The sequence below is a fragment of the Sebastes fasciatus genome, chromosome 17 (genome assembly GCF_043250625.1).
Source record: "Sebastes fasciatus isolate fSebFas1 chromosome 17, fSebFas1.pri, whole genome shotgun sequence".
NCBI classification, from domain to species: Eukaryota; Metazoa; Chordata; class Actinopteri; order Perciformes; family Sebastidae; genus Sebastes; species Sebastes fasciatus.
In genome coordinates, this window is record NC_133811.1 from 26,980,235 (window position 1) to 27,006,652 (window position 26,418).

General features: G+C 41.9%; 2 protein-coding genes across 4 annotated transcripts in view; both read right to left on the bottom strand.

The window, feature by feature from the left end:
• Positions 1-713: 713 nt before the first annotated feature.
• The window catches only part of LOC141754139 (uncharacterized), a 29,537-nt gene continuing 3,832 nt past the window's right edge, over positions 714-26,418 (bottom strand). The window contains exons 1-5 of one of the 2 annotated variants that reach the window (XM_074613026.1): positions 19,882-20,178; positions 17,067-17,258; positions 14,848-15,764; positions 14,061-14,086; positions 714-3,811 (exon numbers count right to left, since the gene is read on the bottom strand). In XM_074613026.1, coding sequence (XP_074469127.1) covers positions 1,669-3,811; positions 14,061-14,086; positions 14,848-15,764; positions 17,067-17,220 — 3,240 coding nt within the window. In that variant the 5' untranslated portion in view covers positions 17,221-17,258; positions 19,882-20,178 and the 3' untranslated portion in view covers positions 714-1,668. Of the gene's footprint in view, positions 3,812-13,031; positions 15,765-17,066; positions 17,259-19,881; positions 20,179-26,418 lie in introns of those variants that run through there. The other variant, XM_074613025.1, reaches the window with a different exon arrangement.
• LOC141754097 (uncharacterized) overlaps positions 21,213-26,418 on the bottom strand; it is a 34,435-nt gene continuing 29,229 nt past the window's right edge. For both annotated transcript variants that reach the window (XM_074612929.1, XM_074612928.1), the window contains one exon: positions 21,213-24,605. In XM_074612929.1, the coding sequence (XP_074469030.1) occupies positions 22,558-24,605 (2,048 nt within the window). In that variant the 3' untranslated portion in view covers positions 21,213-22,557. The remainder of the gene's footprint in view (positions 24,606-26,418) is intronic.

The window sequence follows — 26,418 nt, forward strand, 5'->3', positions numbered from 1 at the left end:
TGTCAGGTACTTGTATTGGACATGCGGCAGAGGTTGAATGGAGGTTGTGAGAGGGGTTAATTAGGAGCTATGACAGATGTAAAATCTGAATAGCATCATGGAGAGGAAAAGGGGGAAAGGGGAGGAAGACTTTCATGCAAATTTTAACAGTTTAAGTCATATATATAATGTCACTTAAAAAAGAGGGGGAAAAAACAGCCACCAGGTCTATAGAAACCACAATGTTAAAATAAAAGTACTTAACTGAATGATGGTATGTATTCAGTTAGTACTTATTTTTATTAAATAAGGCAATAAAAATAAGGCAAAATACATGCATACGGTCATGGACTGACTGTAAAAAACACACTGGTTTCTGATCGGAGTGACTGCTGACTGAACAGATAAGACACCAGGATAAATCAAGGCTGGCTGTTAGCCTGGTCTGGAGCAGGCTAGCTGCACAGAATAAATCTCCATGGTAACTAATGTGCCACTGCGTTCGTGAAACCGAGTCAAGGCTAAACTGAACCAGGATAACTGGAAAACCCCGGCTTAATCCGTTATCTTGGTTTTGTAAAACAGGCCTCAGGTCTATAGAAACCACCAACCAGGTCTATAGAAACCTTACCTACCGACCACAATATGAGAGACAGGAGGCAACTTGATCACTTGTAACTTTTTTCTTGTTACTTATAATAATAATAATAATAATAATAATAACAATAATAATATTTTTTATTGATATAACATATTTCAAAACCTTTAGATACAAAGTGCTTTACAATAAAAACAGAACACATTTAAAACAAGGATAACGAAATGTACTAAAAGCCAATAACTGAACACATAAAACCCAAAAGGGTAAAACAACTAAAATGTCATGAAACATAAATAAAATAACAATTCAAAAGAAAAGTGAGGTATAAAAGTGATTTTAAAGACAGAGTTTGCAGCCCTGATCTCCTCAGGCAGGTCATTCACAGTCTGGGAGTCCTGACGGAAAAGGCTCGGCCACCTTTATGAATGAATCTGGACCTTTGGAACCGCAAGGAGTGACACATCCGAGGACTTCAGAGTGCGGGAAAGGACATGGGGCAATAACAGATGTGATAACTTGGGGTGAGGTCTCTCAGGGTAAGTAATCATTAATATTTTTAAATTAAATCTAAAAGCAACAGGTAGCCGGTGTAACGAAGCCAGGATTGGACACTTGGAGAAGCTGAACATTTTATTCCATTTTTGCATCCATTTTTAACTTGTAACTTTAAATTTTTTCTTGTTAACTAAACTTAAAAAAGTTGAACATTGCCCCCCACTTGAGGGTGAATCCAGTCTTTAAGTCCACTCTCTTTTTCCGAGACTTTGTTGAACTCTGTGTCATATTTCACCCACTTAGTACCTGGTATTGTTAGCTAAACTCCATCAACCCCCTGAAGATTTGTCTCACAACAACCCTCTGAGTGACTGTCAGTCATCTGTGTGTATATACTATATATATATCTATATATAGATATAGATATATCTATATCAACGGTCAACGGTCTGCTATAAAGAAATAACAGACCGTAGAACGCTGTGATTAACCAATCAGAATCGATTATTCAACAACGCAACAATATAAATATGTATAATGACTTCATCATTATTCAGAGAGTTTAAACCTGACTGAGGATCTCTGGTCTCCTTTCAATCATCACTGTCATCAGTCTCAGGTTCAGAAGAGTCTTCAGTCTCGTCATCAGTCTCTGGTTGTAAATGTCTATCTGGTTCTGGTCCTCCACAGTCCTCTCCATCAGCTTCTGTTTCCATCTGTTCAGTTGAGCTGCTGGCTGGAGGCTCTGCCTCTCTGTTCTCCTCAGTTTGATGATGCTGTGAGGACTGATGACCAACACACTGATGGTTTCCCATTCGATGAAAAAAAGGGAATGTTTGGTCACAAACTTTGCAGTGAAATCTTCTCTCTCCTTTGTGGATTCTCATGTGTATCTGTAAACTTCCACTCTGTGTAAAAGAGTCCTTACAAACTGAGCAGCTGAAAGGTTTCTCTCCTGTATGCAATCTCATGTGTCTCTTCAGATTCCCCTTTATGCCAAATCTTTTATCACATTTAGAGCTGCTAAATGGTTTCTCACCAGCACTACATCTGGAATCACTGACAGGAACTACATCATTATTCAGAGAGTTTAAACCTGACTGAGGTTCTCTGGTCTCCTCCCAATCATCACTGTCATCAGTCTCAGGTTCAGAAGAGTCTCCAGTCTTGTCAACAGTATCTGGTTCTGGATTTCTATCTGGATCTGAGTTCCTGGCTGGTTCTGGTCCTCCACATTCCTCTCCATCAGCTTCTTTTTCCATCTGTTCAGTTTGTCTTTGATGAAGCTGTGAGGACTGAGGTTTCTCTTCATCATCTTCTTCACTCTTCACAGGGACAGGAGTGAATGGGAACTTGATGATATCATCCTCCTGTTCCTCTTTAATGTGTGGGGGCTTTGGGTCCTCCTGGTCCAGACTGGAGCTCCACACCTGCTGCTCAGGGGGAACCTCTTCTTTAACCACCAACAGCTGCTGGACAGTATCTGGTTCTGGATGTCTATCTGGATCTGAGTTCCTGGCTGGTCCTGGTCCTCCACAGCCCTCTCCATCAGCTTCTGTTTCCGTCTGTTCAGTTTGTCTTTGATGAAGCTGTGAGGACTGATGACCAAAACATTTATGTTTTTTGAGCCGATGATGCTGAGTGAATCTTTTGTCACAAACACTGCAGCAGAATCTTTTTTCTCCTGTGTGAACTCTCATGTGTCTCTTTAGATTTCCCTTGATGCCAAATCTTTTATCACACTCAGAGCAGCTAAATGGTTTCTCACCAGCACTACATCTCTCATCACTGACAGGAACTTCACCATTATTCAGAGAGTTTAAACCTGACTGAGGTTCTCTGGTCTCCTTCCAATCATCACCATCATCAGTTTCATGTTTGTAACTTTGTGAGGCCTTGTCGATACTTGGTAGTTGTAAATGTCTATCTGGATCTGAGTTCCTGGCTGGTTCTGGTCCTCCACAGTCCTCTCCATCAGCTTCTGTTTCCATCTGTTCAGTTTGTCTTTGATGAAGCTGAGAGGACTGATGACCAACACATTTATGTTTTTTGACCTGATAATGCCGAGTGAAACTACTGTTACAAACACTGCAGCTGAATCTTTTTTCTCCTTTGTGAACTTCCATGTGTTGTGTCAGTTGAGCCTTCTGTATAAATCTTTTACCACATACTGAGCAGCTGAAAATTTTCTCTCCTGTGTGAATTCTCATGTGTGTCTTCAGATTTGAGTTTTGGCTAAATCGTTTCCCACACTCAGAGCAGCGAAATGGTTTCTTGACACTATTACATCCGCTATTTTTCAAAGTGTTTAAAGCTGACCAACTATTCAAATCGTCATCATGGACATTCATCTCAGGTTCACAAGAGCCTCCGGTCTCGTCCTCAGTATCAGGTTCTGGATGTCTATCTGGATCTGAGTTCCTGGCTGGTTCTGGTCCTCCACAGTCCTCTCCATCAGCTTCTGTTTCCATCTGTTCAGTTTGTCTTTGATGAAGCTGTGAGGACTGAGGTTTCTGTTCATCATCTTCACTCTTCACAGGGACAGGAGTGAATGGTAACTTGGTGATATCAGCCTCCTCCAGCCCTTGAAGCTGCTCTCTCTCCTGACTGATCCAGAGGTCCTCCTGTTCCTCTTTAATGTGTGGGGGCTCTGGGTCCTCCTGGTCCAGACTGGAGCCCCATTTCTCAGGGGGGACCTCTTCTGTAACCACCAACAGCTGCTGGACGTCTGCAGGACAGAATGAAGTACAGACACATACATTGAGAAAAACTGTGATTTCATGGTAACTAGGGGTGTAACAGGGACAGCTTGACACATGCTGTATTGGAACCAGTGTAAAGTATTCCCTTTGTATGTCCTTTGGCACCCCTTAGTGGCGTCTGCAAATAGCTGTACTGAAGAGGAAGTGAGGTCATTGTAAACAAAGAATAACAGGAAGTGGTGTTCAGGAAGCTCCTTTTTGCTCAGGGAATCATCTGTGTATAATCTTCTTAATCCTGTGCCATAAATCCACAAAACCGGCTTCATCTGTAAGTTATTCACTATTATCAGTTATGTGAACATGTTTATGTCACCATTTCTTAGGTTGAGTAAAGTATTTTGATGGTTAGTTTGTTTTCAACTACATAGAGATTTATTGATGTTTAAAGCATTGGTTCATGTGTAAACATACTTTTATGCACCTGTTAGTTATGCTAGTGATCTTTTCTCTATTGATGTATTAGAAATATTATTTAGTACTTACAAGCACACTTATCTGATGTTTGTATTTTGTGCTCTTTTTCAGTTTTACAAAATTACATATTTTCCTCCATTAAATCCTGCCAAATACAACAACTCGTCTGTTCCTTGGAGAATGCAATGCTGGAGAATATATTGTTGAGCTGGCTGTATAGCTGAAAAACACGTTGCCTGCAACAACTTTGAGTGAGGACAGCATAGTAAAAAGATGACCACCTAATGTGGGATTTTAAGAAGGATTTCAAGATAGACAAGCTACACTGCACTTCATCGCCATGGAAACCACAGTCAAGTCAGTAGAGGATCCAGATGAAGACAAAGTGAAAGGCCCACAAGATGGTACTGAATCAAGTACAGTCTTCTCTCACCATCGCTCCAGAAAATCACGCTCTTCACGCTCATCAACAAGCTCTAGAGTCAGCTTAGAAGCAGCAAGAGCCCGTGCCAAAGCAGAGGCAGCCAAAACTAGGCTGGCCTTCACAGAAAAGGAGAGTGAACTCAAAATTGAGAAAGCCAAGCTGGAAGCCAGAATTGATTACATCAACCAACAACGAGAAGCGGAAGCTGCTCATGCAGAAGCTGTAGTGCTAGAGACAGCAGCAGCAGATATGGATGGCTCAGACCACATTCAAAATATTAAGTTCTTGCCCCTTCAAGAGAGCGCATTAAAAAGAACTGAGGACTATGTCACCCACCATGCCCTGCATCAGTTTCCACAGGCACCTAAGGAAGAAAAGGACGTTCACTACCCCCCACCTCCAGCACTCACACCTCAGCAAGATTACACTGCTCAAAGTGAGGTCCAATCACAGATCATCAATAGGAGACCGATGTACCAACAGAGGGAAACACCACAGTTTCACACAGATTTACTACAGCAGAGATCACACAGTGCTCTCCCCTACAAGCCATCACACTCAGCCAATACAAATCAAGCCAACACTACAACAGCTGATCTTGCCAGACTTCTTGCTAAGAACCAGCTGGTGTCCTCAGGATTGACAAAGTTTGATGACCTACCCGAACACTACCAAGCCTGGAGGGAGACCTTCATCAACACAATTGAATATCTTGAGCTATCAGCAAGTGAAGAAATGGATTTGCTGATCAAAAGGCTGGGTAAGAGTACAAGTGAGCAGGCACTCAGAATTAGATCTGTAAATGTCAGACAACCCTCCCTTGGTCTTAAAACGATTTGGGAGAGATTGAACAAAACATATGGATCTCCAGAAGTAATAGAGAGAGCTCTATTTAGTAAAATAGAGAACTTCCCCAAGATCCAAAACAGAGACAATCAAACACTTCAAGAGCTGGCAGACCTATTAATAGAACTGGATGTTGCCAAAAACGATGGGTACTTACCAGGGCTAGCTTATCTTGACACAGCAAGAGGAGTGCAGCCCATTGTAGAGAAGCTGCCTTTGTATCTCCAAGACAAATGGATGTCTCAAGGATGCAAATACAAGCGAGAACATGGTGTTGCCTTTCCTCCTTTCTGGTACTTTAAAGAGTTCATCTGCAGGGAAGCTGAAGAGAAAAATGATCCCAGCTTTAACCTGCCCAGTCTCTCTACAACCTCCTACAAGAAAGAGAAGTTTGGTCAAATGAAACCTGTCTCTGTACATAAAACAAGCATATCATCATCAGATACAGCGTCCAAAATAGAAAATCCTGACAGACTGTGCCCAATGCATAACAAACCTCACTCACTGAAGAAATGCAGAGGGTTCAGGAAAATGAGCTTTGATGATAGAAAGAAATTCCTAAAAGAGAACAATATATGCTTTCGCTGCTGTGCTTCTACTGTTCACCAAGCAAAATACTGTGAAATCCCCATCAAATGTACGGAGTGTGACAGCGATAGACATCTTGCTGCTCTTCACCGTGGTCCTGCTCCGCCGTCACAGCCAGGTTTTTTCCCTTCATCAGATAATGGCGGGGAGAGAGAGGACACAGGGCAGCCAGATGTCACATCGAGGTGTACCGAGGTATGTGGTGAGGACTTCAAAGGCAAATCTTGCTCAAAGATCTGCCTCGTGAACGTGTACCCCAATGGCCATCGTAAGCTACAGAGAAAAATGTATGTCACTTTGGATGACCAGAGCAACGTGTCATTGGCTAGATCAGAGTTTTTTGACATGTTCAGCATCAAGGGAGCTGCAGTGCCATACACACTCAAAACCTGTGCAGGGATGGTGGAAACAGCCGGCAGGAAAGCCCATGGATTCACAGTAGAATCTACAAATGGAAAAATTAACATGCCATTACCTATACTCACCGAGTGTAATGAAATCCCAAACAATAGATCAGAGATCCCGACGCCTGAAGCCGCGTACCACCACCATCACCTAAGACAGATAGCGAGTGAAATCCCACCTCTCGATCCAGCCGCCGACATCCTGCTGCTTTTGGGAAGAGACATTATTAGAGCCCATAAGGTTCGTAAGCAACACAATGGCCCTCACTATGCACCATATGCACAAAAGCTAGACCTCGGCTGGGTCATCATAGGGGATGTATGCATAGGAGGTGTTCACAAGACAAACACAGTGAGTGCCATGAAGACCTGCATCCTTGACAATGGAAGACCAACTTGCCTTACTCCGTGTGAGAATCAGATACGAGTGAAAGAAATCTATAGTATCGAAGGTAATAGCAAGAATCCTCTCCTACACAAACCCACACAAAGTGCATCGTTGGTATCAAACAAGGATAATCTGGGAAAAATGGTTTTCTGTACAACAGAGAATGACAACCTGCTGGCCCACTCCATTGAGGATCTAACCTTCCTTCAGATCATGGAACGGGAGATCTTCCAAGATGACACAAATAGGTGGGTTGCTCCTCTCCCTTTTCGCCACCCACGGAGACGTCTCCCTAACAACAGAGACTATGCTCACAGCCGTCTGATGTCACTGCGACGGATGTTAGAGAAGAATCCTGGAATGAAAGTGCAATTCACAGAGTTCATGCAGAAAATGCTTGACAATAAGCATGCCGAGCTTGCACCGCCACTCAAAGAAGGGACAGAGTGTTGGTATCTCCCCACCTTTGGAGTTTACCACCCTCAAAAGCCAGACCAGATTCGTGTGGTGTTTGATTCGAGTGCACAGTACGATGGAATCTCACTGAATGAGGTGTTGCTTTCTGGGCCAGACCTTAACAACAGCCTCATTGGCGTGCTTCTCAGATTCAGAAGAGAACCTGTTGCAGTGACAGCAGATATACAACAGATGTTTTACTGTTTTGTGGTGCACGAAGACTGCAGAGACTTCCTACGTTTCCTGTGGTACCGGGAAAATGATCTCAGTAAAGAAGTGGTGGAGTACCGCATGCGAGTTCATGTCTTTGGGAACAGTCCATCACCTGCAGTAGCAATCTTTGGCCTGAGGAGGGCAGCAGAACACCAAGAGGCTAGCTATGGCAGTGATGCGAGACACTTTGTTGAGAGAGACTTTTATGTTGATGATGGTCTTCGATCATTCGCAACTGAAGCTGAGGCCATTGATGTTCTGCGTCGAACACAGGAAATGTTGGCCGTGTCAAAAATAAAGCTGCACAAAATAGCCTCAAATCGAACAGAAGTGATGAATGCATTTCCGGCAGAGGAAAGAGCTAATGATATCAAAGACCTCAACCTCTCTGTAGACAACTTGCCTGTCCAACGAAGCCTCGGGGTCAGCTGGAACATAATGTCTGACACTTTCACTTTTCACGTGCCAGAGAGTCAAAAGCCATTCACACGACGAGGCGTCCTGTCCACAGTGAACAGTCTATTTGATCCACTGGGGTTCTTAGCTCCTGTCACTATTGAAGGCAGACTGCTCCTCAGAGAGCTTTCGACCCAAGATACAGAATGGGACATGTGTCTACCGGAGGGGAAATTTGAAGAGTGGAGAAAGTGGCATGAATCACTGTCAGCATTAAAGGAGGTACATATCCCACGCACATATGCATCTTTCTCCATTTCCAATGCACAGCACACAGAACTGTGTGTCTTTGCTGATGCTTCTGTAAAAGCAATATCAGCAGTGGCTTACCTGAAGGTTACGAATGAGCATGGTGACAGCGAAGTAGGCTTCGTCTTTGGTAAATCCAAGCTCGCTCCCCGTCCAGAGTTGACGATCCCCAGGTTAGAGTTATGTGCAGCTGTATTGGCTGTCGAGATTGCAGAGTTAGTCATCAGAGAGATTGACCTGAAAGTGAATGCAGTCAAATTCTACACAGATAGCAGAGTTGTGTTAGGATACATACACAATGAGACAAGAAGATTTTACGTCTATGTGAGCAATCGTGTACAGCGTATCCGGCAGTCAACGCGGCCAGAGCAGTGGAGTTATGTTCCATCGGAGCTAAACCCAGCAGATCATGGGTCCCGGTCCGTTCCAGCTGCCGAGCTTGCACGCACCACATGGCTGACTGGACCAGCTTTCTTGACCAAGCCTGTAAGTTCAGTGGTCAACACTGAAGATGAGATGACACATGACCTTGTAGAACCAGATTCTGATGCAGAGATTCGGTCCAAGGTAACATCCCTCACCACACAAGTTACTGACAAGCTGAGTTCAAAGAGGTTTGAGCATTTTTCTAATTGGAGCTCCCTCACCAAAGCAGTGGCCCGCCTTTGTCACATTGCTCAATGCTTCTCACTCCCACCAGGCAATCACGGCTGTGTTGGCTGGCACATGTGCAAGAATGGGTTGTCAGTTGCTGACATCAAGAAAGCAGAGAATGTCATCATAAAGTGTGTGCAACATGAAACCTATTCAGAAGAACTGAAATGCATTAAGTCAAACAGTGACCTTCCAAAAACCAGCCCTCTTCATAAACTTCGGCCAGTTATTGACAGTGAGGGCCTGCTGAGAATAGGTGGACGCATTGACCAGGCATTTGAGAGGTGTGAAGCCCATCCTATCATTATCCCAAGCCGTAGCCACATAGGAACTCTGCTCGTCCGTCACCATCATGAGTGTGTGAAACATCAGGGCAGACACTTCACTGAAGGTGCAATCCGTGCCAGTGGTCTGTGGATAGTAGGAGGAAAACGTCTCATCAGCAGCTGCATTCATAGGTGTGTCACATGCAAAAAGCTGCGAGGAAGAATGGAGCAACAACAAATGTCTGATTTACCTGTTGAACGCCTGCAAGTAGATCCCCCATTTTCCTATGTGGGACTTGATGTTTTTGGGCCATGGGAGGTCACCACGCGTCGTACCAGAGGTGGCCAAGCCAGGAACAAAAGATGGGCAGTTTTATTTACATGTATGTCCACACGTGCCATTCATATTGAGGTAATCGAAACCATGACATCCTCAAGCTTCATAAACGCCCTCAGGAGATTTTTCTCCATCAGAGGCCATGCCAAACAGCTTCGATCAGACTGTGGGACCAATTTTATTGGAGCATTCAAGGAGCTGAAAATGGATTCACAATGTCTCAGTGATTCAAGCGTAGAAGACTACCTCCTTCAACAAAAATGCACCTGGGTTTTCAACCCTCCACACTCTTCTCATATGGGTGGCGCTTGGGAGCGCATGATTGGAGTCGCACGGCGAATTCTAGATGCCATGCTCCTACAAGTTGGACCTTTAAAGCTAACGCATGAAGTCCTAATCACCTTTATGGCAGAGGTCAGTGCCATTGTGAATGCCAGGCCGTTAATCCCTGTATCCACCGACCCAGAGGCTCCCCTCATTCTAACTCCTGCCATGCTGCTGACACAGAAAACGGGCACATCTCTTTGTCCAGTCAGTGAGTTTTCAAAAGGAGATTTGCTCAAGAACCAGTGGAAGAGGGTCCAAGCTTTGGCAGAGACATTCTGGGCTAGGTGGCGGCAAGAATATTTAAGCACACTTCAAAGTCGGCAGCAGTGGCAATCACAGAAACCCAATCTCAAAGAAGGAGACATAGTTCTCATGAAGGACAGTCAGACAAAAAGAAATCAGTGGCCAATGGGAATAATTGTGAAGGTCATTCCCAGTAAAGATGGACTGGTAAGAAAGGTGGAAGTCAAAGTGACAAGAAATCAGACAGTCAAGATATTCTCCAGACCCATTTCTGAGGTGGTGCTGCTTTTCTCCCAGGAGGACAAGGAAACCTCAACAGGTTCTCCTGACTCACCAGCCTCTTCAGCATGAAGGTCAATAACAGAGCAGCTGAGTCAGGTGACATCATGGGAACGTCGTGTCGCACAGTCCACAGCTTAAAACCAGAGATAGGAAACTGTCGCTGAGCGATAGCCTGATGAACTCACTGTGAGACTGCAGTCATAACTTTGGAGACGTGGCAGCTTTCTCCTGTACAGACTCGGATTAGAAAAGACTGTGGGTTAATGTGTTTAAAGTGGCATATTTCTTAAAATGCCAGGCGGGGAGTGTATTGGAACCAGTGTAAAGTATTCCCTTTGTATGTCCTTTGGCACCCCTTAGTGGCGTCTGCAAATAGCTGTACTGAAGAGGAAGTGAGGTCATTGTAAACAAAGAATAACAGGAAGTGGTGTTCAGGAAGCTCCTTTTTGCTCAGGGAATCATCTGTGTATAATCTTCTTAATCCTGTGCCATAAATCCACAAAACCGGCTTCATCTGTAAGTTATTCACTATTATCAGTTATGTGAACATGTTTATGTCACCATTTCTTAGGTTGAGTAAAGTATTTTGATGGTTAGTTTGTTTTCAACTACATAGAGATTTATTGATGTTTAAAGCATTGGTTCATGTGTAAACATACTTTTATGCACCTGTTAGTTATGCTAGTGATCTTTTCTCTATTGATGTATTAGAAATATTATTTAGTACTTACAAGCACACTTATCTGATGTTTGTATTTTGTGCTCTTTTTCAGTTTTACAAAATTACATATTTTCCTCCATTAAATCCTGCCAAATACAACAACTCGTCTGTTCCTTGGAGAATGCAATGCTGGAGAATATATTGTTGAGCTGGCTGTATAGCTGAAAAACACGTTGCCTGCAACAACTTTGAGTGAGGACAGCATACATGCACTGTGCTGCATTGAAAAGGAGGCCACTGAAAAAAAAGCAGCACTACCACAGCTGCCTGCCTCACGCACACTGAATGCACCGCACATCGGGAGTCCTACGAAGTCCCTTTAATTAACTGAAAATAAAGTGTAACGTTAGGTCAAACTGAACGAACAATGATGGCAGAGAACTCGGCCGCACAGAGTGACACCGTGTCCTAACAGGAAGCGTTACGCTACGTCACGTAAACAAACCCCGTACCTATCAGCTGTGAGCTCCAGATCTGATTGTTGGAAAGACTAACCAAGACAGTTCCGATGACTTTCATTTTGTTTCTGTCAACTTTGAATGAAGTGTGTTTTACGACGCTCCGCCACGACGCCACGACGCTCCGCCACGACGCTCCGCCACGACGCTCTGTTCTCTCTCTGGTAGAACCAGAGAGAGAACAGAGAGAGAAGAAGTAAAGAGAACCAACCTGCTCTGGTAGAACCAGAGAGAGAACAGAGAGAGAAGAAGAAGTAAAGAGAACCAACCTGCTCTGTGTAACTGAAGCTGAGGGTTGAAAACAGCGTCCAGTAGTTTCTGTTGTCGCTCGTTCTCCTCTTTTGATCGAGAGAGTTCCTCCTCGTACTCTGCTATCGTTCTTTCAAACAGCCCACATATCTCTTCAGCAGCCGCAGTTAGTCGCTGCTTCACCAACGCTCTCAGCTTTTGGACTTTACACATTTTAAAAGTTTCTCAACTCAACAAAGAGACTCTGCTAACTTGGGTGTTTCTGCTGGACGCCATCTTCATCAAGAATACTGCTTCCGGGCCAGGTTATAGTTGCGGAGCTTCAAAATAAAAGCCCAGAGGTGTTATTGAAATTACAGACTTCCTCAGAAAAACAAACGCAGGAAGTACGACAGAGTATCAGGGAAAACATTTAGGAAAAAAATTAATCTGAGACTTTGGGAATAAAGTCATGATATCATAAAGTAATAATTGTACGTGTTATTTTAGATGGTAAATAGTGTGAAAATGAGGAACGTGGAGCATCTTGTGAAGTTATACTTTAGTTTAGGTTTCACAAATAACCAAATACTTAATCTTTTGGCACATCAGCATCACATTATCATCAGTATCAGGACCTTGAAAAGATTACTGCATCTTTAGTGGAGTAGGAAATTACTTTTTTTCTCCTAAAGTTGACTTTATTTTTGTAATATTATGACTTTTTTCTCATAAAATTATGACTTTATTCTCGTAATATTAACACTTTTTTATCGTAAAGTTATGAATTTATTCTCGTAATATTACGACTTATTTTATCGCGAAGTTTCGACTTTATTTTCATAATATTACGACTTTTTTTCTCGTAAAGTTCTGACTTTATTTTTGTAATATTACAACTTATTTTCTCGTAGTTATGACTTTATTCTCGTAATATGACTTATTTTTTCGTAAAGTTCTGACTTTATTTTCGTTATATTACGACTTATTTTCTCGTAAAGTTGTGACTTTATTTTCGTAATATTACGACTTTTTTATGACTTTATTCTCAAAATATTACAACTTATTTTCTCATAAATGCGAAGGACACACAGAGATTCCTTGCTTTATAGTTTGATTAATAACTACTATAACCAAAAAATACCATATCAATAACTAGTACGTTAAAGGTTTTTGTAGTTCTTGTCATAGAAGAGGTTGCCAGTATTCACTATTATGCAACATTAAAGAGGCCAACAAATTAATTCCACAAGCATTTATTTAAGACAATAATGGTTAAAACACAATATTAATCTACTAAATAACTAAACTAAACAAACCAAACAGTGTGTGTGTATGTGTGTGTGTGTGTCAAAGAGAAAATGGTGTTCTAGGTTTAAAATGGCGACTGAGGCCGATTGGCCTACAAAACAATATGGCAGACAATGTATAACTACAAAGATGGCCGTATAACAGATGGCCAACGGGACACATATGGTGCCTTCAAATGAAACTCGTGAGCTCGTGTTTACAACATGGGAAGTCATGTTCACGATATGTTTGGCGTTCAAGTGGTTAAGTCGTGAGAACACAGAGGCTAACAATTTAGCAAGCTAGCAAGTGGGTAACATAATGCAGGAAATACAAAGGCATAATGACAGAGGAGAAAGATGAGGCCGTTGGGAATATCAACATTTTTATCAGACATGTTGTGAAATTACCCAGAAAAACAATATACGACTAAAATTACAATATATTAACTTATGCACACAACTCGTGAAATCGGAGCTTTCAGAAACTTTCCACTTACGAGGTCGTGAATACAACATGGAGGGGCGTTCATATGGACTCTTCTGGTGAACACCACCACATCTGACTAACTCTTGTTATGAGAAGATGTAGTCCTTAGGAATCAAAGGTTAAATGTTAAAAGTTAAAAATCCAATATCTTTGGTATAGGATACCCACACACAATTAGAATTATTCAGAGTTTAAACCTGACTGAGGTTCTCTGGTCTCCATCCAATCATCACCGTCTCAGAGTCTTCAGTCTCGTCATCAGTATCTGGTTGTAAATGTCTATCTGGTTCTGAGTTCCTGGCTGGTTCTGGTTCTGGTCCTCCACAGTCAGCTTCTGTTTTCATCAAGAATCCGGGAGTTATCTTTGATCAGGATATGTCCTTTAACTCCCACATAAAATAAACTTCAAGGACTGCCTTCTTTCATCCACGTAACCTTCTAGACTAGATTACTGCAGCTCCTTATTATCAGGCTGCTCCAGTAAGACTCTAAAGACTCTCCAGTTGATCCAGAATGCTGCAGCATGTGTATTGACGAAGAATAAAAGAGATCATTTCTAAAAATCCTCCTCCTCACCTACAAAGCCCTAAATGGACCAGCACCATCATATCTTAGCTCCCAAATACCAGCTCCCAGTTTAGTCTGGGAGGCAGACACCCTCTCAACATCTAAGAGTAGGCTTAAGACTTTCCTCTTTGATAACGCTTATAGTTAGGGCTGGCCCAAGGCTGGCTCAGGCTGCCTTGGACCAGCCCCTAGTTCTGCTGCTGTAGGCCTAAAGTGCCGGGGGACTTCCTACGACACAATTAGCTCCTCTCTCCTTCTGTATATATTCATGTCCCATTCATGCAAGTTACTAACTTGATTTCTTCCCCGGAGTCTTTGTGCTTTCTCGTCTCGCAGGTATCCATGAATCGGGGTTGCGTTGGCTGCCTGCTTGACACCCACTGCTACCATCATTATTACCAGCCTTTTTATTATTATTAGTAGTAGTTATATTTCTATTATCATTTCTCTCTCTCTCTCTCTCTCTCTCTGTATCTCTCTCTCTCACCTGCTCTATATGAAAAGCATCTTGAGATAACCTCTGTTATGATTTTACGCTATATAAAAACAATCTGAATTGCATTGAATTGAATCTGTACAGTAGAGCTGCTGGCAGGAGGCTGTGCCACTCTGTTCTCCTCAGTTTGAGTTTGATGAAGCTGTGAGGGCTGATCATCAACACATTTATGTGCTTTGACCTGATGACGCCAGGCAAATGTTTTGCCACAAACACTGCAGCTGAACGGTTTTTCTCCTGTATGTGTTCTCATGTGTTTCCTCAGTGTTCCGCTTTCCCTGAAAGCCTTACCACACTCCGAGCAGCTGAACGGTTTCTCTCCTGTGTGATGTGTCATGTGGCTTGTCAGCTGTACCTTCTGTATAAATCTTTTACCGCAAAATGAGCAACTGAAAGGTTTCTCTCCTATATGTGTTAACGTGTGTCTCCTCAGATTTACACTTTCATTGAAAGCTTTTCCACAAACTGAGCAAGTGAAAGGTTTCTCTCCTGTGTGGGTTCTCATATGAGCATGTAAACGTCCACTCTGTGCAAAAGATTTCTTACAAACTGAGCAGCTGAAAGGTTTCTCTCCTGTATGATATCTCATGTGTACCTTCAGATCTGACTTGCGCCAACATCTTTTACCACACTCCGAGCACTTAAAGGTTTTCACACCAGCAATACAATCCTTATCACTGTCAGGAGCTTCATCATTATTCAGAGAGTTTAAACCTGACTGAGGTTCTCTGGTCTCCTTCCAATCCTCACTGTCATCAGTCTCAGGCTCAGAAGAGTCTCCAGTCTTGTCTTGTAAATGTCTATCTGGATCTGAGTTCCTGGCTGGTTCTGGTCCTCCACAGTCCTCTCCATCAGCTTCTGTTTCCATCTGTTCAGTTTGTCTTTGATGAAGCTGTGAGGACTGAGGTTTCTCTTCATCATCTTCACTCTTCACAGAGACAGGAGAGAATGTGAACTTGATGATATCATCCTCCTCCAGCCCTTGAAGCTGCTCTCCCTCCTGACTGGTACAGAGTTCCTCCTGCTCCTCTTTAATGTGTGGGGGCTCTGGGTCCTCCTGGTCCAGACTGGAGCTCCACTCCTGCTGCTCAGGGGGAACCTCTTCTTCAACCACCAACACCTGCTGGACGTCTGCAGGAAACACACAGAGAAAAATGTTATTCATTCATCGTAGCTCAAAACCTCCTTAAAAACTCCCCCAGCCCCTCGTGCCAAAGCATCTGTCAATGTTTAGAACTTCAATGAAAGGATGAAAAAAAATCTCTCTTTAGCCTGTCTGTCTGTCTTGCTAACCTAGCTGGGCATCTCTTTGTCTGTGTGTGTTGCTTGCTTGCCAGCCATTTCTAGGGCTGTGTTCTCTGACTTTGTGCCTGGCAACGGTGTTTATAAACTGCAGAAAAAGATAACCGTATATATGCAAAGAAAGTTACGCTTCCCAGCATCAGCCTGGGCACCAGTCCAGACAATATATGGGCGCGGTGGATCAATCAATCAAGTGGTAGTTATATAGCACATTTCGTACGACAGGCGTAGACTTGATGTGCTTAAAAATAATAACAAAAACAGGCAAAGATCATACATGACAAAAACATTTAAAACAAGGCAAAAGTGAGAATGGATCACATACCCCCGCTCACTGCTTGACCCCTACTAAAGTAGGGCCAAAGGTTTTGGAACTAATGGAACTAATGGGCATTAACTAATTAACTAATGGGCACCTTGGACTTCTAAGCCCCAAAAGGCACAACTAAACCACACTGTCAACCAACATACCAAATATGAAGTTCCTAAGTTAAATAGTTTCCGAGTTCACATAACATGCGGAGCGCGCTCATAAAAATAATCTACCCTAACATCTCTGCCTAGTTTTATACAAAAGACACTCAAAAAAACTTAACATAACGCTACAAAAAGAAAATAGAAGCTAACAAATACCTCAAACCTACCTTCTTGTTGTTCTCGGTGCTGTTAGACCACCCCGTTAATACAGGTATGTGTGGGAGAGTAAACAGTTTTGAAACCGCAGCGAAAATGTAGTTTTTGAAAGACTAAACCCCAACAAATATGGCTTGAAGCAGAATATTTCATTAGATAAAAACATGCTGTGAGTTTTAAAATTGATTACATCTGTCTTTTTCAATAAATTTTGACTTATGGACTGAGACAATTACAGAGAATGAGCATCGAGAGACAGTGGACTGGACAAAAAGCAGAGTTTTTATTGTGTTCAATAGGGGCAGAGAAACACGAGATGCCCCGGAAACGACTGACTTTGGGGTTTAGAGCAGAGCCTCATATACAATACCGAGGGGCCATTCACCGGAATTTTTCTGTGGCCTGTTTGTGTCCACCTACTAGTACCTATGGCAGCATCTGCAGGGAAACGCACCTGCATCTCAATCCTGGAAGATACAAGTTGCTTGCTTGACTTACCGTCTTCTTGGGTCAGGTGTGTTTGGTGTTGCTCGGTGATGGGGCGGTAGTCAACAGCATAATCAGACAGGTGTGGTGGAGGTCTAACCTCCCTGGGAGGTCTCCGGCGTGCCCCTTGTGGATCGGCTCCGATATCGGTATCCTCAGGCTCCATTATCTTCAATAATTACTGGATCCGGCTCCAAGGACCACCTGAAATGGAGCGAAGGTTACCTCCTGGATATTCATTGGTCTGGCTGAGTAACACTTCGGGTATTACTCTAGCTAGAGAGTATGGTGGAAACATAAAGCACCATGTAGAGTGGAATGGAATTGTTAGATTGGGTTTTGAGACTAATTAAACGCCGTACAGAGCGCTGTAGGGATGACGTATTTCTGTAGTCCAACAGGAAGTGATCATCGCCCTGGTTCCCTCCACTAACAGCCAATGGGATTGTTCCATTGGGGTTTGGATTATTGCAGAAAATAATCTAAACATTTATGATTCTGATTTTGTTCATCAAGATAATCTCCACTAATGAACACCTCTTTATGATTTATGAAGCGTGAATGCAATCATCAGAAATAAAAAGCTAACGTTAGGCTATAAACCAACTACATCACGGTCACATGAGCGAGAGTATAAACACAACGAGGCTGTAAAGGAGGACGAGTCGGCGTGATGACGTATAGTAGTCTCATTTAGACACTTGTTAGCAACTGTCTTTTTAAAGACACGTAAAGGCTGGAAAATTCACCAGTGGGATATTTACTGACGTATTTTATATCGTAGAACAAAACAAGAAAATCTCTCCAGCTTGTGTTAACCACAGACCTTATTTCAGCCATCTAATTAAAAAAGCATCGACTTTGTCCGAAATCTCATACGATGTACTACGTACTCAATATGTGTACTATCGTTCAACATACTTTAGTGTGAATAAACAGCAGTTTGGGGTCTTTGAGCAGTAATTTACGACGTCACTTCCTGAGAGCCTCCTCGCAGGTTGGAGACGTGTAACCATGTTAACCGACATCATGTGACCAAAACGACGGTTTGTGAGAATCGTTTAAAATATTTTTTTTTATGAAGCATGTGCATGTCAGTGATACAGACTTCTGTGTGGTGTGTATCATGCCTCATTTCTGATATATATTTTAACAAAAACAGACAATACTAGGAACTAAGGGCAAACAAAAATGGAAACAAGCAAATACAAAGAACATAGGTAGTTAAAGGAAAAACTAAACAAAACAAACAAACAAAAACAAAACAAAAATAAAAACTAAATATATAAAATAAATAAAATAATAAAAAAAATAAAACAGACAACACCCTAAGGCACACAACTCAAGGAAACATTGGCCGGTTTGTGAGAATCAAAGTCTGAATTAATTTAAAATATATATATATTACACCCAGCAAAGTGAAATCTGATACTTAGTTATATTAAATCGTTATTGACGTCACAGAGCAACGTCTGTTATGAACGTCGTCGTTATTACCGCATTGCATTGTGGGATATTTATGCCGCTGTAGCAAGGCCTATTGAAGGAGGCTGGGACATGGGTACCGGGTTATTACGCATGCGCAGTGTAACTGAAGCTGGGGTCGTGCGTTGCTATTGGCTGACCAGGTATGACGCTTTGATGACGCATGACCCATCCTCTGTCAACAGGCCTTGGTGTCCAGCGTTGCATACTGTAATATTTCACCGGAAATAGTATGTAATTCACGTACTATTAGTTTCATACTAAAGTTTATGACATACTAAAATACCTCACATACTGTTTAAACGTACTAAATAACATGTTAGTGTCGAATTTCAGACGCAGTCATTGACGAGGGAACAGGAAGTGCTAAAATGCTGACTCATTCCCTAGAGCAGCGGCCGCTGAGGCTCATGGGTAATGTAGTATTCAGGACAGGTCATAAAGATGGAGTCACTGCTGATCAGAACAGAAACAACTCAATAATGTAACGTCTTTAGTCTACTGCAGCAAAAGTACTAATTTACATTATGAAAATACTCCACTACTAGTAAAAGTCTTGTTTTCTGGTTTCCCACCAGTTTAAAAGGTCAAAGAGAACCAACCTGCTCTGTTAGAACCAGAGAGAGAACAGAGAGAGAGAAGAAGTAAAGAGAACCAACCTGCTCTGGTAGAACCAGAGAGAGAACAGAGAGAGAGAAGAAGTAAAGAGAACCAACCTGCTCTGGTAGAACCAGAGAATGAACAGAGAGAGAAGAAGAAGAAGTAAAGAGAACCAACCTGCTCTGGTAGAACCAGAGAGAGAACAGAGAGAGAGAAGTAAAGAGAACCAACCTGCTCTGGTAGAACCAGAGAGAGAACAGAGAGAAGAAGAAGTAAAGAGAACCAACCTGCTCTGGTAGAACCAGAGAGAGAACAGAGAGAGAAGAAGAAGTAAAGAGAACCAACCTGCTCTGGTAGAACCAGGGAGAGAACAGAGAGAGAAGAAGAAGTAAAGAGAACCAACCTGCTCTGGTAGAACCAGAGAGAGAACAGAGAGAGAAGAAGTAAAGAGAACCAACCTCCTCTGGTAGAACCAGAGAGAGAACAGAGAGAGAGAAGAAGTAAAGAGAACCAACCTCCTCTGGTAGAACCAGAGAGAGAACAGAGAGAGAAGAAGTAAAGAGAACCAACCTGCTCTGGTAGAACCAGAGAGAGAACAGAGAGAAGAAGAAGTAAAGAGAACCAACCTGCTCTGGTAGAACCAGAGAGAGAACAGAGAGAGAAGAAGAAGTAAAGAGAACCAACCTGCTCTGGTAGAACCAGAGAGAGAACAGAGAGAGAAGAAGAAGTAAAGAGAACCAACCTGCTCTGTGTAACTGAAGCTGAGGGTGTAAAACAGCGTCCAGTAGTTTCTGTTGTCGCTCGTTCTCCTCTTTTGATCGAGAGAGTTCCTCCTCGTACTCTGCTATCGTTCTTTCAAACAGCCCACATATCTCTTCAGCAGCTGCAGTTAGTCGCTGCTTCACTTTAAACACTTTCTCTACATAACAAAGAGACTCTAACAGAACGATACGTGTTTCTACTGGACGCCATCTTTAGTGTGAAGTTAGCCTCAGTGAAGAATACAGCTTCCGGGTCACCTTATAGTTGCTGAGCTTCAAAATAAAAGCCCAGAGGTCTTATTGAAATTAGACTTCCTCAGAAAAACACACGCAGGAAGTACGAGGGAGTATTATAGGACCACTTTGAGGAAAAAAATAAATCTGAGATTTCGAGAAAAAAAGGTCACGATAATATGAGAATAAAGTCAGAAATGTAACAGAAAAAAGTCACAATATAATGAGAATAAAGTCATAAATTTAAGAGAAAAAAAGTCGTAATATTACAAGAATAAAGTCCTTTTAAACCTCTTTCTTGGCGGCTCTGAGGAGACGAATGTATTTGTTTTTGTAAGATTCCTACGTAGCTAAATTTAAGGGAGTTGGTGATGAGATATATTTTCTGTAATCTTTGTTTTTGATTATGGAGGACTTTTTTAATCCATCAGAAAACCAAAGATTAATATATTTTTTCCCAGTATCAACAGAGCGAGTAACCAGTGGAAACATTTTGAGAAAATTGAATTTAATAGTTTCATAAACGCTTGATAAACTGAGTTTGCATTGCTCTCCCTCCAAATACACCTTTTCAAAAGACACTTTCTCCAACATTTCTTTAAATTTTGATTTATTACTTGGATTGAAATTTCTCTAAGTGACTACAGAGTTATTGTTTGATACCTTATGTCCATCTGATGAAACAATTTGAAACATTATCTGATATATCTGAATAAAACTCCTGACATAGCTCTATAGTTAAGAGTATTAAATCATTTCTTTACCTGGTAGGTTTGCTAAAATTGGGTATAAAAATAAATTAGAATATAAATTGTTTCAAAAATCTTTTGACTTTACATTAATATACATACAATAACTTTACATTAAATCACCTCGGGGGACCACACTTCTTAACAAAGGGAAAGTGATAGCCAATTAATGCCATCTCAAAGGATACTCTTGAACTCTGATTAATAATTCAATTAATAACTATAACCAAAAATGACCATATTAATAGTTAATAAGTTTAAAGATTTCATAGTTCTTGTCGTAGCAGGTTGGTAGCGTTCACTCTCAGACAACATTAAACAGTGCAGCATGTTTATTAAGTATTTATTAAAAAGATAATGATTAAAACATAATATTAATCTACTAAACTAAATGATCCAAAGTGTGTGTGTGTGTGTGTGAAAAAAAAAATGGAGTTCTAGGTTCAAAATGACGACGGAGGCCACATGGCCTACAAAACAATATGGCGGACAATGTAAAACTACAATGATGGCCGAATCAAAGATGGCTGCCGGGACATGCGTTCCAAATCGCATACTTTTTCTTTTCACTTTTAGGACATTCTGTAGTTGCACTTATAAAGTACGTACTATAGTTTTTACGCCCATAAGAAGCAAGCAACCCAAACGTCCTAACTACATTAATATCACAAAATAAAACTCAGTGAACAGCATTCAATCGAATCAGTACATGCACACTGACAGAAGTTAAACAGTCTTTGTTAGCCATGTGCCCATTACTGTGCTAATGCTGCACTAGGCTAGGCCCAGCTGCATCACCAAGTCCATGAAGAAGAAAGGGGTTCCTTTGTTAGCCAGCCGGTGGTTCCGTCAGTGATGGAGGAAATGATGCAGTCCTTGCTGTGTTGTGTTCCAATTGTGCAGATTATTGGAAAACCGGACGCTCCAGTCCTTACTGAGCTACCCAGGAATCTCTCTGGCCTCCTCTTCCTTAGACAAAGAGTTCTGTGTAGGCCAGGTCTGCTTTGTTAGCGGGCAATACCCGAGAGCTGAGAAGAGAGGAGAGAAGGCAAAGGAAGATTCCCTATACTGTATATGAAAGGCGGGTTTACACACCTCTGAGTGAAAACTGAAGGATACTGGGAAACTGAGTCAATGGCTCTGTCGCCATTTTGAGTGGTGAGTCCCAACAACTCAAACTAAACTGTCGGGGAATCACGTCCCTAGTAGGTGTTTTAGAGGGACGGTGGTCAGAGAGGACTTGTCTGATCTTTCTTCAGCGTCAGACCACAGACGGACTCTCGGCTCCACCGTTCGTGTTGTTAAGACTTGAGCTGTGTTGGATGTGATTGCTCAGCTCTTCACATTGAACTGACAAGTTGTCGGAAACTGATTTCAACTCATCCAAATCCTTCTGGGTGAATTGTAGACTTGATTTGAGGTATATAGCTCCTTTAAGACCCCATCTAGTCTTTTGTTGAAGGAGTCCATGATCATCTACTCTCCTGTTGTTGGAGTAAGTCCTTGTAAAAGCACTTCTGTTGTTCGAGGAGGTCACGTACCTGTGCAGTGGTGATTAACTACTCATCACATTTCACAGCCTTTGGCGGCGTGATTTCACTCATTATGAGAGGATGTAGTCCTTAGGAATCAAAGGCCGGGATTCAGCCTTGATACTTAGACCGATCCAATAGTTCAAAATCCAACATCTTTGGTGTAGGATACCCACGCAAAACTAGAATTATTCAGAGAGTTTAAACCTGACTGAGGTTCTTTGGGCTCCATCCAATCATCAATGACTGCAGTCTCCGATTCAGAACAGTCTCCAGTCTTGTCAACAGTATCAGGTTGTAAATGTGTATGTGGATCAGAGTTCCTGGCTGGTTCTGGTCCTCCACAGTCCTCTTCATCAGCTTCTATTTTAATCTGTACAGTAGAGCTGCTGGCTGGAGGCTCTGCCTCTCTGTTCTCATCAGTTTGATGAAGCTGTGAGGGCTGATCATCAACACATTTATGGCTTTTGACCTGTGAACGCCAGGCAAAACTTTTGTTACAAACACTGCAACTAAAAGGTTTTTCTCCTGTATGTGTTCTCATGTGTTTCTTCAAAGTTCCACTTTCCCTGAAAGCTTTACCACACACTGAGCAGCTGAACGGTTTCTCTTCTGTGTGATGCATCATGTGGTGTGTCAACTGTATCTTCTGTATAAATCTTTTACCACACAATGAGCAACTGAAAGGTTTCTCTCCTATATGTGTTAACAAGTGTCTCTTCAGATTTACACTTTCACTGAAAGCTTTTCCACAAACTGAGCAATTGAAAGGTTTCTCCCCTGTGTGGATTCTCATATGATTCTGTAAACTTCCACTCTGTGCAAAAGATTTCTTACAGAATGAGCAGCTGAAAGGTTTCTCTCCGGTATGAGATCTCATGTGTACCTTCAGAGTTCCCTTGGTGCCAAATCTTTTCCCACAGTCAGAGCAACTAAATGGTTTCTCAATAGTAATAAATCTCAAATCAAAGATAGGGACTTCATTTTTCAAAGAGTTTAAACCAGACTGAGGATCTCTGGTCTCCTTCCATTCATCACTGTCATCAGTCTCAGTCTTAACATGAATATCAGGTTGTAAATATCTATCTGGATCTGAGTTCCCGGCTGGTTCTGGTCCTCCACATTCCTCATCATCAGGTTCTGTTTTAATCTGTACAGTTTCGCTGCTGGCTGGAGGCTCTGCCTCTCCGTTCTCCTCAGTTTGAGTTTGATGAAGCTGTGAGGACCGACGATTAACACATTTATGGCTTTTGACCTGTGAACGCCAGGCAAAACTTTTGCCACAAACACTGCAGCTGAAAGGTTTTTCTCCTGTATGTGTTCTCATGTGTTTATTCCGAGTTCCACTTTCACTGAAAGCTTTACCACACACTGAGCAGCTGAATGGTTTCTCTTCTGTGTGATGTGTCATGTGGTGTGTCAGCTGTACCTTCTGAATAAATCTTTTACCACACAATGAGCAAATGAACGGTTTCTCTCCTGTATGTGTTCTCATGTGTTTCTTCAGAGTTCCACTTTCACTGAAACCTTTACCACAAACTGAGCAATCGAAAGGTTTCTCTCCTGTGTGGACTCTCATGTGATTCTGTAAACTTCCACTCTGTGTAAAAGATTTCTTACAGACTGAGCAGCCGAAAGGTCTTTCTCCTGTATGAGATCTCATGTGTACCTTCAGGGTTCCCTTGAGGCCAAATCTTTTCCCACACTCAGTGCAGTGATATAGTCTCTCACCAGTAATACATCCCAAATCACTGGCAGGGTCTTCTTCATTATTATTCAGAGAGTTTAAACCTGACTGAGGTTCTCTGGTCTCCTTCCAATCGTCACTGTCATCATTCTCAGTCTTAACATGAATATCAGGTTGTAAATGTGTATCTGGATCTGAGTTCCTTGCTGGTTCTGGTCCTCCACAGTCCTCTCCATCAGCTTTTGTTTCCATCTGTCCAGTTTGTCTTTGATGAAGCTGTGAGGACTGAGGTTTCTCTTCATCATCTTCACTCTTCACAGTGACAGGAGTGAATGTGAACTTGATGATATCAGCCTCCTCCAGCCCTTGAAGCTGCTCTCCCTCCTTACTGGTCCAGAGTTCCTCCTGTTCCTCTTTAATGCGTAGGGGCTCTGGGTCCTCCTGATCCAGACAGGTGCTCCACTCCTCCTGCTCTTCTTTAACAACCAACAGCTGCTGGACGTCTGCAGGAAACAGGAAACACACACAGAGACATTACAGAAAAATGTTATTGTTCATTCACATCACAGATCAAAAACTCCTTAATACATTTCTACAGATCACTGAGCATCAAACAGCTTCACAGTGTCAGTCAGTCAGTATATCACACAGGCCGCTCACAAGGGGGGAAAACGGAAAAGCTTTCTGGCCCCAAAATGAGAGTGAATTGTGGGAACAGCAATCAGGTAAACTTGTGTTCTCTCCAAGTTTGATGTCAGCAGATAACAGAAACGTTAAGTTGTTAAACTCGCTCGCAGCGCATCTCTCTTTAGTCTCTCCGTTTTGCTTGCCAGACAATTCTAGGGCTGTGTTCTTTCCTTTTGTACATGACAGAAGTGAGAGTGAAATATAACTTTTTATAGCGTTTGATAAACACCAACGGGTGACAGTGTTTATTAACCGCAGCTCGGAAAAGATAACTGCGTTGTGAATAAACATGCGTTCCTATGCGCATGCACGAAATGAAACTTGCATTTTCTAGCATCAGCCTCTGTGGGGACCAGTCCAGACAATATATATGGATCAATCAATCAAATTGTAGTTATATAGCATATTTCATACGACGAGGCGTAGACTCAATGTGCTTCAAAATAATAACTGAAAACAGGAAGAGATCATAGATGACAAAAAACATATAAAATAAGAACATATGAGATAAGAAGGTATTACATATATATACAAACTAGGGTTGTCAACTGTAACACGATAATAGCGTGTTAACACAAAATCACTTTAACGCCACTAATTTCTTTAACGCATTAACGAAATCAAACATTCGGAGGTTGTAGCGGCTCAGTTTTAAAGCTAGAGTGAAGATACAGGCATCATCTGAAACTAGAAAATCTCGATTGGTACCAAACATGTCATACTTGCACTACATTTTGGCAAGGAAAAAACTGTCATGGCCATTTTCAAATGGGTCCCTTGACCTCTGACCTCCAGATATGTGAATGTAAATGGGTTCTATGGGTACCCACGAGTCTCCCCTTTACAGACATGCCTACTTTATGATAATCACATGCAGTTTGGGGCAAGTCATAGTCAAGTCAGCACACTGACACACTGACAGCTGTTGTTGCCTGTTGGGCTGCAGTTTGCCATGTTATGATTTGAGCATATTTTTATGTTAAATGCAGTACCTGTGAGGGTTTCTGGACAATATCTGTCATTGTTTTGTGTTGTTAATTGATTTCCATTAATAAATATATACATACATTTGCATAAAACAAGCATATTTGCCCACTCCCATGTTGATAAGAGTATTAAATACTTCCTTAAATCTCCCTTAAAGGTACATTTTGAACAGATAAAAAAAATTTGAGATTAATTTGCGATTAAATGTGGTTAACTAATTTAATCGACTGACAGCCCTAATAAAAACATATAAGATAAGAAAGTATTATTATTAAAAAGGGAATAATAACAATAATAATACTGATTCTAAAATAACACACACATAAAAAAGATGTGTTTTAGTCTGCTTTTAAAAGGAGACTGTTGTAGCAGACCTTCGTTCATAGAGGAGGACCATAATGACTGAAGGCACCATGAGCTGATTTTGAATTTATACAAGGTATAGTGATGAGACCTGTATTTGAAGGATACACACACACACACCGGACAGATCCCTTAGATCTGTCCAGGTATTCAGTAGGGCGGTAACGGTATGTGTAATTGTATTAAACTGTTCGGTTTGATCTGCAACATCCTTTCGGTTCGCCCTGTGACTCAAACAGCTGTTTATGTCTGCTCCTCACACGTGCAGAACAGAAATTC